At 40.3% G+C, this 14,172-nt stretch overlaps 1 protein-coding gene across 1 annotated transcript in view; it reads left to right on the top strand.

Annotated features, from left to right (window-relative positions):
* The first annotated feature begins 3,793 nt into the window (after positions 1 to 3,793).
* PLD5 (phospholipase D family member 5) overlaps positions 3,794 to 14,172 on the top strand; it is a 171,665-nt gene continuing 161,286 nt past the window's right edge. The window contains exon 1 of the mRNA XM_051783815.1: positions 3,794 to 4,321. Within this exon, the coding sequence (XP_051639775.1) occupies positions 4,136 to 4,321 (186 nt within the window). The 5' untranslated portion in view covers positions 3,794 to 4,135. The remainder of the gene's footprint in view (positions 4,322 to 14,172) is intronic.

The raw sequence follows: 14,172 nt of genomic DNA, 5'->3' as shown, positions 1-14,172 counted from the left end.
CAGGGAGCAGGTCCCTTACAACTTGTCTGGATAAGATGTTTGGAAGAAAAAGAAGCTATCTTTTTCTAAAAAAATAAATCTGTTGTAGCCCTACCTACATATTTCCACTCATACTCTGATTTTCTTCCCATTGACCTGAGTTAACTCTGCCCCCTACAGCATTCATACAGCATCCATACAGCATCATGGTAGAGAAAATGGAAAATTCTGTAGATTGCTTCAAAGAAATTTCTCTGAGTCTTGATTGTTAAGATGGGCAGCGAATTAGAGAAAATTGTAGCGTGAACCATGCTAAGGTAAAATCATGTTATGATATGCATGGGTGGCATCTATTGCTAATTATGTAAGTGTGATGTTTGTAATTTCAGTCATCCTTGCTGCTGTAGTCATCTGGCTGTGGAAGAAAAGGGACTTGACAGGAGCAGGTGTTTGGGTAATTCTGAAAATTGCATGGAAGAGAAAGGCAGCAGTTTAATCCAGCTCATACAGCCAATTGGAATTGCTGATCTACTGCAGAATTGATTGAACTTTAATGAGTTGAATTATCTCTGAATTAAGTTGGTTGATATGCTTGTGGTTGTTTGAACAAAACTTGGGGTTTTTGCATAGATCTAAACTGGAAATAAACTGGAAGATAAAATCTGCAGAACAGCTCTTTAACTATTTTCAATTTAGATTAATGGCCATGTATTCACTAGGGACTGACATTGTATTCTTAGTTTATTACTTTGCCTGAGTAAAATTTTTATGAAAACACAAATACGTATAGTCATTAGATTATGTTTTCCCACTAGAAATCTTTCCTGCTTGAAGTTAGGAAGCAACAAAGGCTTTGAAAGCATAGCTTGCTCATATGATTTTAACAGACTTGTTCCAGGCTTCTTTTTTTCCTTTTCTCTCTCATTCCTAATGAGAATAGGACTAGAATAATATTAATGTTGGCAGCAGTAGTAGTAGAAAGGTACCTGCAGCACACCTACATGACAAAGAAGGTGTTTGGAAAAAGGAGCAAGCCCTCTTTATAGCCTAGGGGCTAAAAGCAACTTCAAGACTCCATTTTCTGACTGTTCTGGATAGGCAGAAAGAAGTTCATCTGGCAGTTGGGAAGGCTGCTAGTAGTGCAGCTAGGGAAGGTAAGATAAATTAACCCTACTAAAAAGGCTAATATATGTTTTAAAAAAATCTTAACACAATATAATGGAGGAATGAGATAATGTCTTGTACTCAAGTACAGTGTCATATTGATTCTGGTCTGTTACAGTAGTAAGGAAGGTAGGTGGCAACTGCAGAGTCACACTAACAACTTTTATTTCAAATATTTGCAAGCAGCATAAACAAGAAAGATCAGACGAATAAAGACAAGGTTGAAGAGCTTTATATATTGCTATAGAAACAATGTGAAAATTCTTATGCAAAGCCAACATAAAGCAGGTTCTTCTTATTTATAGCACAGATGTTTTAAGAACATCATATCTATCTACCTATCTATATATATGTACACCTGTAGGTATATTTGAAGAAACTTGAAGCCCTTCCCTTCCCTTCCCTTCCCTTCCCTTCCCTTCCCTTCCCTTCCCTTCCCTTCCCTTCCCTTCCCTTCCCTTCCCTTCCCTTCCCTTCCCTTCCCTTCCCTTCCCTTCCCTTCCCTTCCCTTCCCTTCCCTTCCCTTCCCTTCCCTTCCCTTCCCTTCCCTTCCCTTCTCATTTCCTTGAATGATTGGATTTATTCCAGTCCTTTGATAGTAGGTGCATCTATGAGGATATACAAATCATAAATGGAGATCTGCAGCTAAAGTTCTGTTCAGCAGGCTTTTAATCAAATTATTCTGTGTGAGCTAAAAACTGCTGCAGCTGGGATATGCCATACATTAAATCTCAGTGCCTTCAGGAGTGTCCTGAATGCAGCAGGGACACATGGTGGGGGGGAGGGGACGCAGTGGGTGTCTAATTTTTGCTCCAGTTGTTTTGAGGTTGTATTGACGATCTTGGAAATATCTGGATTTACGAACTGAAGAAACTAAAGAGAAAGTTACTAGAAAACAAGCTGCAAATCGTTTATGCTGGTGAGTTAAAAGTTATTTATATATGACTGTTGGCTCTGGTTGTTGCTATTTTGTTATACTATTTTTTGTAGTAGTATTTAAGTAAGTATTATGAAATCGCCTTTCTAGTTTTAGAAGAAAATACTGTACTTGTGTTCCTACCAAACTCCTGCAACTGTTCAGTTTACTTTTCCAGTATTTCATGAAGGTACTAGTTTTACCTATTAATAGTAATCCTAAATGATGAGGTGTGATGTGAGTTTTGCCTTTATCCTTAGGAAATCGAAAGGAAAAAAATTCAATATCTGTTTGGTTTCTGGCCAATATTTTGTAGTAATACACCTTGAGTCCTATTATAAGGATATTTTATTTTTGCTTTCTGATAAATGAAAGTAGAGCTCACTCCAGATCAAGTAGCGGAGGGCTCTTCAACAATGTCCTCACAAATTTGTCTGGATGAACTTTTTTACCGTTCAAAGGCTATTTTCAAGTTAACTGGATTCAAATGTAGATTTCTAGTTCAATATTCCTTTATCTGAATAGCTCCATCACTTTAGTTCTCTAGCAAAAAAAAAAAAAAAATTTCTGCAGATGCATGTGTATCAGTTGTATACGCCCATAGAGGCACCTGTTTTCAAAGGACTGTAATATATGCAAACAGTTGCCTGATGGCAAATACTAGCCAGAAACTAAAATGTTGTTCTGAGCTCCAGTAAATATTTCTTGGTGCGCTATGTGAGAAAGTTTTTTTGTCTGTGCCTAATATAGCTTTGCAGAGTGTGTGGGCAATTAGCGAGGTGGCTTTTCATAGTGCGAAAAAGGAAAGTCCTTTTTTTCTGCTGAAACACGTTTGCGCTAAATAGCAACACATATCAAGTTCTACCAAAAGGGATGGCAGCGGACTATAGAAACCACTCCAAAAGGTCTTTTGTTTTATTAGGTGTCAGGTATCTACGAGCGTGGGTATCCCAGAGACATAGTCCACCGGGACCACAGAAGTGACTTGATTTCTGAGGTCTGGTGCTGGCCGAGCCGCTGCGGGGGCAACGGTTCCAGGTGGGACTCGGACTTGGACCTGGAACCGGGCGAGGGCTTTCGCCTCCTGGGCAGGCGAGGTGCGCTCCCCCGGCCCCGGGGCAAGGACCAGCAGCTCGATCAGGTTACGCCTGAGAGCACAGGGAGATCCTGCCCAGGGAGGGAGGGAGGGGACACGGTGATGGAGAAGTGCCGCGGGAGAGGACGGCGCGGTGTCTCCAGCATCCGCAGACCCGCATCTCCCACTCGCCGCGGCGGAGCCCAGGCGGGGAAGAGGGGCGCATTCCCTCCCCGGCCCGGGCAGGGCAGCGGGGGGCGGCCCTGGTACCCTCTGAGCAGGGGAGGTTGGACAAAGGCTTCCAGGAGAGGGAGTGGCAGCCGGCTGCCCGGCCCCGCGGCGGGGAGCGGGCGGGTCGGTGCCCGCCGGGACGGGGTAAGAGGGTTTGAGTGAACTTCCCCACGGGAGCGGGAGGTGTCCTGTCCCCTGGGGGCGGGCACGGAGGCAGCGGCTCCTCTCCAAAGGAAGCGGCTCTCCCGTACCGCTCGCCGCTTCTCCGAAGGTGGCTGCGGGGAGGGGGAGGCGGGGGAGGAGCCGGGCTCTTCCCCGGGCGGGCGGCGGCCCCTCCACTGCGCCAACCTGCAGGCGGGCTGGAGGCGGCGGCCCCGCCCGGCCTCGGCTGCTGGGGCCGCGCCGCCCCTCGCCGCCGTCCCGGGTACAGCCGCACGCAGCCGCTTCCCGCTGCGTCGGTCCTGGACTGCAGCTTGCTGGCGGTGAGGGCAACAAGCAGCGGCATCTTGGAGCGCCTTCTTTCCCGAGTGCCCTTTCATCTCTCCTAGTCCGCTTTTCTCTCCTACCTACAGCCTTTTCTTCTCCCTCCACTCCTCCTATCTTGTTATTTCTCCTTGTCTCCCCCTTCTCTTACCATTTTTAGGTTTTGGGGTTTTTTTGCTTTCCTTCTTTTTTCTTCTTCCCTCATCCTGTTCCTTTTTGGACCATCTTTGTCTAGTGCCTCTTAATTTCTCGATTTTTTTCCTTGGACTTTGCCTTGTCATGTCAAGATGGAAGTCAGGCATGACTGGCTCTCCTCATCCCCCCATGAGGGCTTCGAGCAGGTGAGGCTGAAGAGCAGACCCAGGGAGCCTTCTCCAAGCCTCACCAGAGTAGGTGCGAACTTCTACAGCACTGTCAAGCAGCAGGACTACAGTGCCAGTGTCTGGCTGAGGAGGAAAGACAAACTGGAGCACGTAAGCCAGCTTCTTTTGTCCCTTCCCCCTTTTTTGTTTCTTTCTAGACTTCTGTCTAGGTACTCCCTTAGGCTATCTTTCTACCAGCTGGGGCTCCAGAAGAAAAGCGTTGCTCCAGTAATTGGGCATGGCATTTCCCAAGTGATAGAGAAAGGAGGTACTCAGAGGTCCCATACTGGTCAAATACAATGTAAATGGGATGTCAGTACATGCAAGTCTTTTTCTAACTGGAAATATTTTTTAACATTCTTAGCTAATTCATTCTTCTGTTCCAGCAAATTCAGCACTGATGTGGGAGGAGAAAGATTGGGATGGTGCAGGTGGAGGTTAGAGCATTTATCTCACAGTGATTATAGTGTAGTTCTATAATAGCTAAAATAAAATAGCTTTTGCCTTTTTTTTTTTTTTTTTTTTTTTTAATTTTAGCTGTGATTTCCCTCCCCTACCCCTCCTTCTTTTTCTTCTTCATGCATGGGACTTTGAACATACTCAATTTATATGGTGTAGAGATTTCCTTCAAGACGTCTCTTCCTGCAGCAGTAGTACATGACTTAACTAAGTATGTTTGATACCACAATAGAACTGATACTGTGGATAGCTCTAGTGAATATTTTATGAGAATTTAAGGTGCTTCTAAGTGTTCCTGTCTCAGGTGATGTTTGAAAGCATTTTCTATGTTACTTGTAACAGCAAGGAAATGGGTTGAGATGACCTGCATGCAGTGTAAGAGTTTCCTGAATAGCTTATTAGGTGAAACCCATTGTTACAGTGTACAGTACAATCAAGACAGGAAAGGAGCTGCATTTACAGGGATGCAAAAGAGTGTGGATGGGCTTGCATAATGCAACAGTCTGCTATTCTTTACATTAGTGAATAATTTGCAATCACAGTCACATTGACTTCAAGATGCATAGAAAAATATTTCTTGTGGTACAGCCACCTGAAGTTTCTTTGAATAGGAATGGTCTGGTTACAAGGATAAATTGCCTTTATTACATGAAAATCCTAGATGGCATAGTAGAGTCCTTTAAAGATACAACCTGGAAAAAGGTCCTTTACCAACTAATTCATGGACTATTACCCTCCCTTCCCCCTAACCTGCAGAGTATTTTATTCCTCTTAGTGAAATCTTCAACTGGAGTTGTTTATACTTCCAGGGAATTGAAAAGAACTGATTATCTGTTGGAAATATCACATTTCGAATGTTGAGAAAGGTATTGAGTCCTATCTGCCTTCTAACACATGTTTTTGTGATTCTTCACACTGACAACAAGGCTTCACAGTAGTAAGCTTGTAAGCGGAGTATTCTCCCATTGTGAATCAAAAAGAAAGGTCAGTGTCTTATCTCAGTACAGCTAAAACATAGAAAGCACCAAAATCTGAGCTGTGGCTTTTGTAACAGGTTTTTGGTAGATGTGCTTGCATGTTGATATCTACGATCAAATTAATGAGCATTAATTGAGGGGAGGAAATAATCTGTCAACAGTTTGATAGCTACCTACTGTTCTGGTAGCATGTTCAGACACCTGTATTTTAAATCATACAATATTAGCGTGGACAAGGAAAATAAGCATTAACTTGTTTGAAGATTGAAAGTGCAAAACCTTTATTTTGTGTGTGGTTTGGTTGCTGGTTTTTGTTGTTGTGGTGGGGTTTTTTATTATTATTTTTGTTTAGACAGGATTTTGTCACAATTGTAATCTTCAATAACCCTGCAGCATTTGTGTGAAAAGCTTTCTCTGTAGTCAATGTGGTATGAATACATGGTCTTCTGAGGATTTCCCTCTCATTTGAACTACTTATTTTTATTCCCACAGCCTACTCAAACAATGTAAAGAAAAAAACTGAAACATTGGTATTTCTTGCTTGCCGTGAAGTATTTATTTCATTTACATTTATTGTGAACACCCTGCAGTACATTGATATGTCAACAGCAGATATGTGAAAATACTTTGGTTTTATGGCTTAAGGTAGCTGCATTACTCATGAGTGTTATAAGAGACAGGCTACTGCATGAATGTAAATAAAATACCTATTTATTTATAAGTTCTCTTTTGCTTATACAGTTTTGGAGCAAGGTTGTTATTTTCTATTTTCAGGTAAATATTTGAGGGTTATGAGTATTCTCTTGCTAAAGAAGTTATTTCCTACACTCCACTCTTCCACTCCAAAACAGATTACTTTGAGGTGCATCATTTTGGATGGTTGAATGGTATAGTCACTGACATATGATAGCTTATGGCCAATATTGGATATGAAAATATGCAAACTTCATGAGGTGAATGGAGGATGTGAATGACATGTCATTACAGCTGTCTATGAGATAATAATGTTACTTGATACCTACAAATAAAATCAAAATACAAGGAGTGAGCATTCATGGAGGCACTGATTTTAAAAGTATGTCATCATAGACTTGATGCTATGCAGTGACAGATATAGGCAGAAGAAGGGTATATAGTGAATGCAAGTCAAGATATTCATGAACAAATTTTGAAGTCTCATGTACTCTTTCAGCATTGTAGAGGGGGTTGGGTTTTGCTTAGTTGAAATGATTTCTTAAATTGATTTCAGTTGTAATAGGTATAAAATTGGACCAATATATTTTGTTTCTTATTTACAGCAAGTCCCTGTAGACCACAGTAGGTATTTTATATTGACTTTTGTTAAAATGAATAGCATGACTTATTCATGTGCAACACTTATTAATCCATATATAGTTTGAGGGATTAAAAAACATCTTCTGAAGCCAATTTGTATCAAATAGTTTATGTAAAAAGGATCTCAAATATAGAAAATTTGTTTCTAGATTTCAAAACTGTAACAAAATTATGAGGTTTGGTGTTGTGGTTTTTGGTCTGTTTTTTTTGTTAAATAGATCTCAGTTTGAAGAGTGTAGTAAAGAGGTTCAAAATTCAACTGCTCTGTCTCTTCTAAAAGCACAGAATAACTTCATATGCACAAATATGATAGAGTTTCTTTAAAATAGTTCAGTATTTAATTATTGACTGACCATAGAGGAAGTCAAAATCTGGAACATACTGCTGGTGTCTTGCTAATTAATTGTTCTTCAAATGGATCTTAATAGAGTGTGTCTCCTCATTGGCTAGTGTTTTTTTGTGGGATTCTCTTTTTCCAAATGGCAGCAACACAGCTTTTACTATACAAGATCTGAACACAACTCACCCCTGTTCTTCTGTAAACTCAGATGCTGTATTTAAGATTAAATGAATCTGCCGTAATATGTTTAAAGGTCCAATGAGGAGTTTTTGCTGAAGTGATGCCTCAGTGTACATGTGTGCTGTGGCCAAATATGTTGAAGATCCATAAAATTAATGGAGGAATTACTAGAGATGTGAGGAATGCCGACACTGCAGATATGACCACAGCAATGTTGCAAACCTTTGGCTGAAATCCCTGAAGAGTTGAAATTGTTTAGATTCTGTGTATCTGCTTCAGCTAGTTCCTTGTGCTTCTTTGTGAAGTTATTAGCCTGGTGTTTGAAGTGTTGGAGTGAAAACTGTCTTAAATTTTCCTTGGCATACTGTTTTTGTTTGTTTGTTTCTCTTTACCTGGTGTTGCCTTTTTTAATGAAATGTGAATTCTTTAAGAGGAAGAGGTGGAGGGGGAGAAAAAGTAGCTAACCTAATAGCCTTTAGCTGATGCGAGTTACCTATGTCTGGTTTAATTTACAGCAGCTCTCCATCATGTCTCTGCATCCTTCAGTAATGACAAGTAGCTTTCCTGCTTTCCTGGTACCTGAGCAAAGAATTCTAGAGAACTTAATTTTAAATAATCAAAGCTTAAAACAAAAGCTGAACAGATTTCTTTTTAAGCTGCAACAGATATGCTTCAAACATATATTTGTTTTTATGACAAATACAGGTCTTCCTTCTCAAAAACGTAGTGGTGGTCTTTCTCTAATAACTTGTAAATTTAATTGTTTACTTAATTATGTTAAAAGATTTTAAAAATTGTCTTTTAAGAAACTGCTTCAAGACTGTAACTTTTGGGGAGATTGGGTATCAGGACAGTTTTATTTCCTGGCTATCCTCAGTCTGTTATCTTTAGTAGAATCATAATTAGGAGAAATTATTGATAATTGTTGCATCATCTCTAGTCTTTTACTGAAGTTCTGATCAGTAGCAAGGGCAACGTTGGGATTTTCAGATTCTAAGTACTCTTGCTGTTACTTGACCAGTTGAGGTTATGCAGTTGCTCAGCACACTGCCATCCCTTTGGCAGCATTGCTACCCAGACAGAAAAATGGCTGTGAGGTACAGGGAGGGCATTGGCACTGGCAGCAGAGGCAGATGTCTAACGTGCAAATGTTAGGCCTGAGATGTTTTACCATGCTGCCTGACAAGGCCAGGATACTTCTCAGAGCTGCATGACCAAATCAGAAATAAAATATAACTTTAATTCACCTGTCATAATACCTTTATAAAGTCGAAATCCCAAATCCAATTTTGCCAGTTCATTTTTACTATCCAAAAACTAGTAGGTCTCTTAGGTAGCTTTTATTTTTCTCTTTTTTTCTTATGATACTGGAAATTGTTAACAAAAATATTGCTGGACAGTTTAAAAGTGCATTTCTGCTTTTGCATTAAAACTAACACAAATGTTAAAAGTCAGAAGACAGATTTGTAGTCATCAGAAGGATGCAGAAGATGCCATGTGTATGGCTATAACCTGCAACACCTCAGCAAAGACGAGGGACATAGCTTGCTGTAAAGCAAGTAACAGGAGTAGAACTCAGTCAAGCCAAATCAGTTGCTGGAGAGAGCCAACAGCTTCAACTTAAGGAAGAATGATGAAAGGATATAAATCAGAATTCAAAAAAACATTACCCACATTTCCAAAGCAGCCCTAGTCTTGAAATAAATGCAAACACCTGGCTTTTTTTGAATGAAATGAGTTCATAGAATCATAGAATATCCTGAGTTGGAAGCAACACACAGGGATCATTAAAGGCCAACTCCTGGCCCTGCTCAGGATAGCCCCAAGAATCACACCATGTGCCTGAGAGTGTTTTCCAAATGCTTCTTGAACTCTGTCAGGGTTGGTGCTGTGACCACTTTCCTGGGGAGCCTGTTCCAGTGCCCAAACACCCTCTGGGTGAAGAAGCTTTTTCTGATATCCAACCTAAACCTCCCTGATACAGCTTTGTGTTATTCCCTCAGATCCTGTTACTGATCACAGAGAGGTCAGTACCTACCCTACCACTTCAGCTCAGGAGGAAGTTGTAGGCTGTGATGGGATTTCCCCTCAGCCTCCCTTTCTTCAAGCTGAACAAGTCAAGTGACCTCAGTCACTCCTTTTAGGACTGAGCTAAGCTTGGGGAAAATTAATTTTATCTGTTGTCAATTAAATATAGGGTAATAAGAGACAAGGACAAGACTGAAACCACCTTCTCTCCTCCTCCTATCTTTCCAGGCTTGGCTTCAGTCTTTGTTCCTGTATCTTCAGCCTCCTTCCCCTCAATCCTTTGAGTGGCACAGGGTATTTGGGAATGGGGCCTGTTCACTTTGTCTCTGCCACTCCTTCTTCCTCACACTGTTCCCTGTTGTGGTGTGGGATCCCTCTCATGGGATGTAGTCCCTGTCAAACTGTTCTAATGTGGGTCTTTCACACTAGCTGCAACTCTTCAAAAACTGTACCAGCAAGGGTCCTCTCCATGGGTTATGCTCCAGGAATGGGTCCCCCATGGGCTGCGCTTCCTGCTGGAGTCTGCTCCTTTGTGGGCTCTCCACAGGCTACAGCTTCTGCCCTGCTCTGGCACGAGCTGCAGCGTGGATATCTGCTCCGGTATGGTCCTCCATGGGCTGCAGGGGATCTGCTGTCTTCATGGGCAGCAGAGGAATCTCTGGTCTGGCACCTGGAACCCCTACTTCCCACTCTCCTTTCCTGACCTTGCTGTTGGCAGGGCTATTTCTCATACATTTTTCTTGCTTGTCTCATGTAACTGTTGTGCAGTGGTTTTTATCCTTATACGTGTTACCAACAGAGGCACCAACCAGTGCTCTTGGTGGGCCCAGCTTTGGCAAGCAGCAGGTCTGTCATGGAGCCAGCTGGAACTGGTTGTGTCCAACATGGGGGCAGCTGCTGGTCTCACAGAGGCCACTTCTGCACTGCCCCTTCACCCCCCCAAAACCTAGCCATGTAAACAGAGGACACTAGTCCTAGAAGCACCTCTTCTTTCTCTGACATATGAGAAAAACTTTAAACGTTGCATTAATCTAACACGTCAGTTCTGATGATTTCAATATTAGTCACTTTGAACATCCAAATTTCTAAAGCTAAATTTAAAATATTTGAGGGGCATATTCACTGTAACAAGCTTAATTTATAGTGTCTGACTTTATGTTGTTGCACAGGAAAACAAAATATCTTCAAGTTTCAAAGTTGTACTTAAAATTAATTTATATATAAATGTATAAATTTAATTCAACCCATTCAAGTCTTTTTAGAAATGAGGTCTTCTAGTTTCTGAAGAAAAGATCTAAATCTTAGTCTGTGTTTGTTCCAGATGTTGACTTCAGTGTAGGTATAGGAAAGGTGCTTTTCACTGCTTTGCTTCTCCTAATGCTATCAGCATTAGGGAAAATCCAAATTACTTTTTTTACTCTGGTCATTCTTTCTTTATATCAGTGTTGACCATCCTCGTTTAAGGATTTTGAAATAGGAGCTGCAGAAACTTGCAACCTAATCTCCTTGGCTGTTACACAACCAAATTCTTTGCGGTTTTCATTGCTTTGGTCCTGTAGCTGACCATTGACAGTAGCACTCTTAAGGGTAGTAGGAGTACTTAAAACGCTAGGAAAATTATTCTTAATTAATAACTCCTCACAAATGCAATCAATTCACTGTCTGGAGAGGATGCCCAAAGAAGCTAGTCACTGTGACAGATTGTGTGTTTAGCTTAGGCCTTCTTCCATTCTATGACCAGGAATGCTAAAATACTGAAGTGAAAATAACTTTACCAGACTATTAAAAGTTGGATACAACAGGCCAAGTCATGCCAATGATTAATAAACCTCACATTATTGTTGTTCAGGATGGGAAATCGTACACTCTTAATAGTTCCTGAAAAGAGAGTCCAGTGCTGGTAATAGACTCCCTGAATCTGTCTTCCCTGATAGAATGTTTTCTTGAGGGACAAGAGATGGGTTTATAACTGCCCAGCTCTTGCTTTGCTTTTTTTGTAACATTATTTCAGATCTGATTCCCATGCCTTTTTCACAGTTTCATTACTGAGAAGAAAGAAAATAGGCACCCTCTTAATGTCTTGGAAGGTCCATATATTCTCTTACAATGAATATCTCCTCTGTTATATTTCATCTGAAAGAAGGTTCTTAAAATGAGATGTGGATGCTTTATGTTGAATTTTTGCATTACTAGATGACAATTGTTAGAGTGAAAAAGTGTAGCAATAATTTGTCCATGCAGTGACACTACTTTAGTGTCTGTAAGATTGTGTAGTCTGAGTGGACAATCAAGTTGCTTGCAACTCGTCCTTCACAGTTCTTGGGAACTAAAATAGATTGCCTTAGGATATTTCTCTTAGGCAATACGTGCATGCTGGGATCCGTATTCCCTAATCAGCCAAATCCAGAACCTGTGCTGCTGCCTGCTTGAGACATGTATGCCCCGGTGGGAACAGTGAGCTGAATGTATAAGTAGGTATCTTACCCTGTGGGGATGCAGTTGATCTATTTATTGAGAACTGAGGCACTCACAGATTCACTGGTCATTAGTGTTATAAAGGAAGCCAGTTAACCTACTCTTCCCTCAAAGTGACTTAAGTGCTGGGCTTCTTGAAGTTGCCTGACTGTATACTGTGCCTTGGTCTGCAGAGGGGCCACTCAACTAAAGAAATATGTGCAGGGAGTTAGGACAACCTCAGAAGTTCAGGAGGTGGAAGAGAGGAAATGAAGAATACATTGATACCAGTGAATTGATTTAATCAGAAAACAATTTTTATTAGATTGGAAAATTATTCCTAGAGGATTTTTTTTTTTCTGAATGCTTGTACATAAAAACCTATTTTGGTGGGGTTTTTTTTTTTTGGTTTAGGAGTTTTTGTTTTGGTTGGTTTGTTTGTTTGATTGTGGTTTTCTTGGTTTTGTTTTTGTTTGTTTTGTTTGGTTTGAGGTTTTTGTTTGTTCGGTTGGTTGGTTTTTGTTTGTTTTTGGTTTTTTTTAGGATTTTCTCTTCCAAATTCTTTGATATAAAGGCTTTCCAAATATGATGTAGGATTTGAGTATTTTTACAGGGACTTGTATTCTTTTGTTTTGATCAATGCACTGTGATTGTGACTGCATAGATAGCATCTAGCCCTGGACAGATAAATATCAGAGTGATATTTTTAGCAATACTACATTGGATTACTTTCTGAAGACGAAGACAAATTTACCGATTTTTTTTTTTTTTTTCCCCACTTTTACCCAACCCGAAAACCCTCTTCTGTATGTGCATTATTTTAGGTGAATAAAGTTGTGCATTTTATTAATTTCTCACCTTAAAATCAAGATTTTAAGAAAACTTAGTAAGCTTCTTTTTTGACTGCATGATGTCAGCATAATCAGGGCTTTTTTTATAGTTGACGAAGTTGTTGCAACTCATAAATACTAGCTATTCTCTTTTAATTTTTTTGTTGCTATTTGTATTTCTCTATTTAAAGTTTAATTGTAATTAAATGTTTAATGGAATAAAAAAGCTAATGTAAATGAGAATTGCTGCTAATAAAACAAATAGGGATTCAGATAATTCCTACCATTCTGATACATAAAATAGGCTGGATTTCCCCAAGGCATTTTGAACTGTTTGGAGCAGAACCAAATGTGGAGCAGTTCTGAGACAGTGATTGTGACCAGCTTAAATTTCTTGATCCTATTGTTACTGTAATAAAGGCATATTTGCTTGAGGTTGAACTCTAACTTTCTTTTCTTAAAGTTAGTATATGCTGTAAAAACCCTGCCATAGTGAGTAGATTTATATTTATTTTGAAACGTGGGAATGTGTAAAAGTTAATAACGTCTTCAGCACTTCCAGCCACAGTAAACATGGCATGTCTCACTACTGCTTTTCATGTTACAGAAATTGTGCTGCTGTCCATTAAATTCCATGACTAATCCTTTCTAGGCAGGAGTTTTTTGATAAGGGAAATTATGTGCTGAATAAACTTCAGGCATCACCTCAGCTGAGGCTGTTTACTTACTTCTGGGAATGGTGTTAAAGGTGACAGTGATTTGAACACTATGCAACTTGTGCACTTTTGTTTGATCTTGTTCCAAAACCACGGTCCATTGACTTCATTACTATGGATTTAAGCTCCCTGAGAGGAGACTGTTGATCAGCTCTGCTGTCATGGATTTGAAGCTAAAAAGCAAGTTCAATATATCATGCTAAGCAGTTGGAGGAAAAATCTGTCTTGGACTCCTCACCTTTTCTTGAGCTTTAAGTCTCTGGATCATCAGGCTAGTTGCTGGATACATTATTTGAGAAAACTTTGCAGTTAGCACAGGGGAGAATCCTTGACAGGCTATCAAAAGGACAGAAAGCATCCTAATATAACAGATGGGATGTAAGAAACTGTAATGCCTATGTGAACATGAAAAAAATTATACAGATATAGTTGCTCACCATTTAAGTCCACCTTAAGGTTGTTTAAGAATGGAGAATACAGAAGGAAGTCAGTCAGATGCAGGATGCATTTGAAACTGCAATTATCTGCCAAGAATGTATACCTAAAGAAAACTCGGCAGAACAAAGCTACCTGTGAAATTATTTCTTTGCTCCCCATCAGAATACTTCTGTTCCTCATCAGGAAGTGAAAAAGAATGCCCATC

The sequence above is a fragment of the Manacus candei genome, unplaced genomic scaffold, assembly GCF_025592945.1.
Source record: "Manacus candei isolate 608988 ecotype Guabito, Panama unplaced genomic scaffold, ASM2559294v1 h1tg000017l, whole genome shotgun sequence".
NCBI classification, from domain to species: Eukaryota; Metazoa; Chordata; class Aves; order Passeriformes; family Pipridae; genus Manacus; species Manacus candei.
This window is presented reverse-complemented; position numbering and strand designations above follow the sequence as displayed.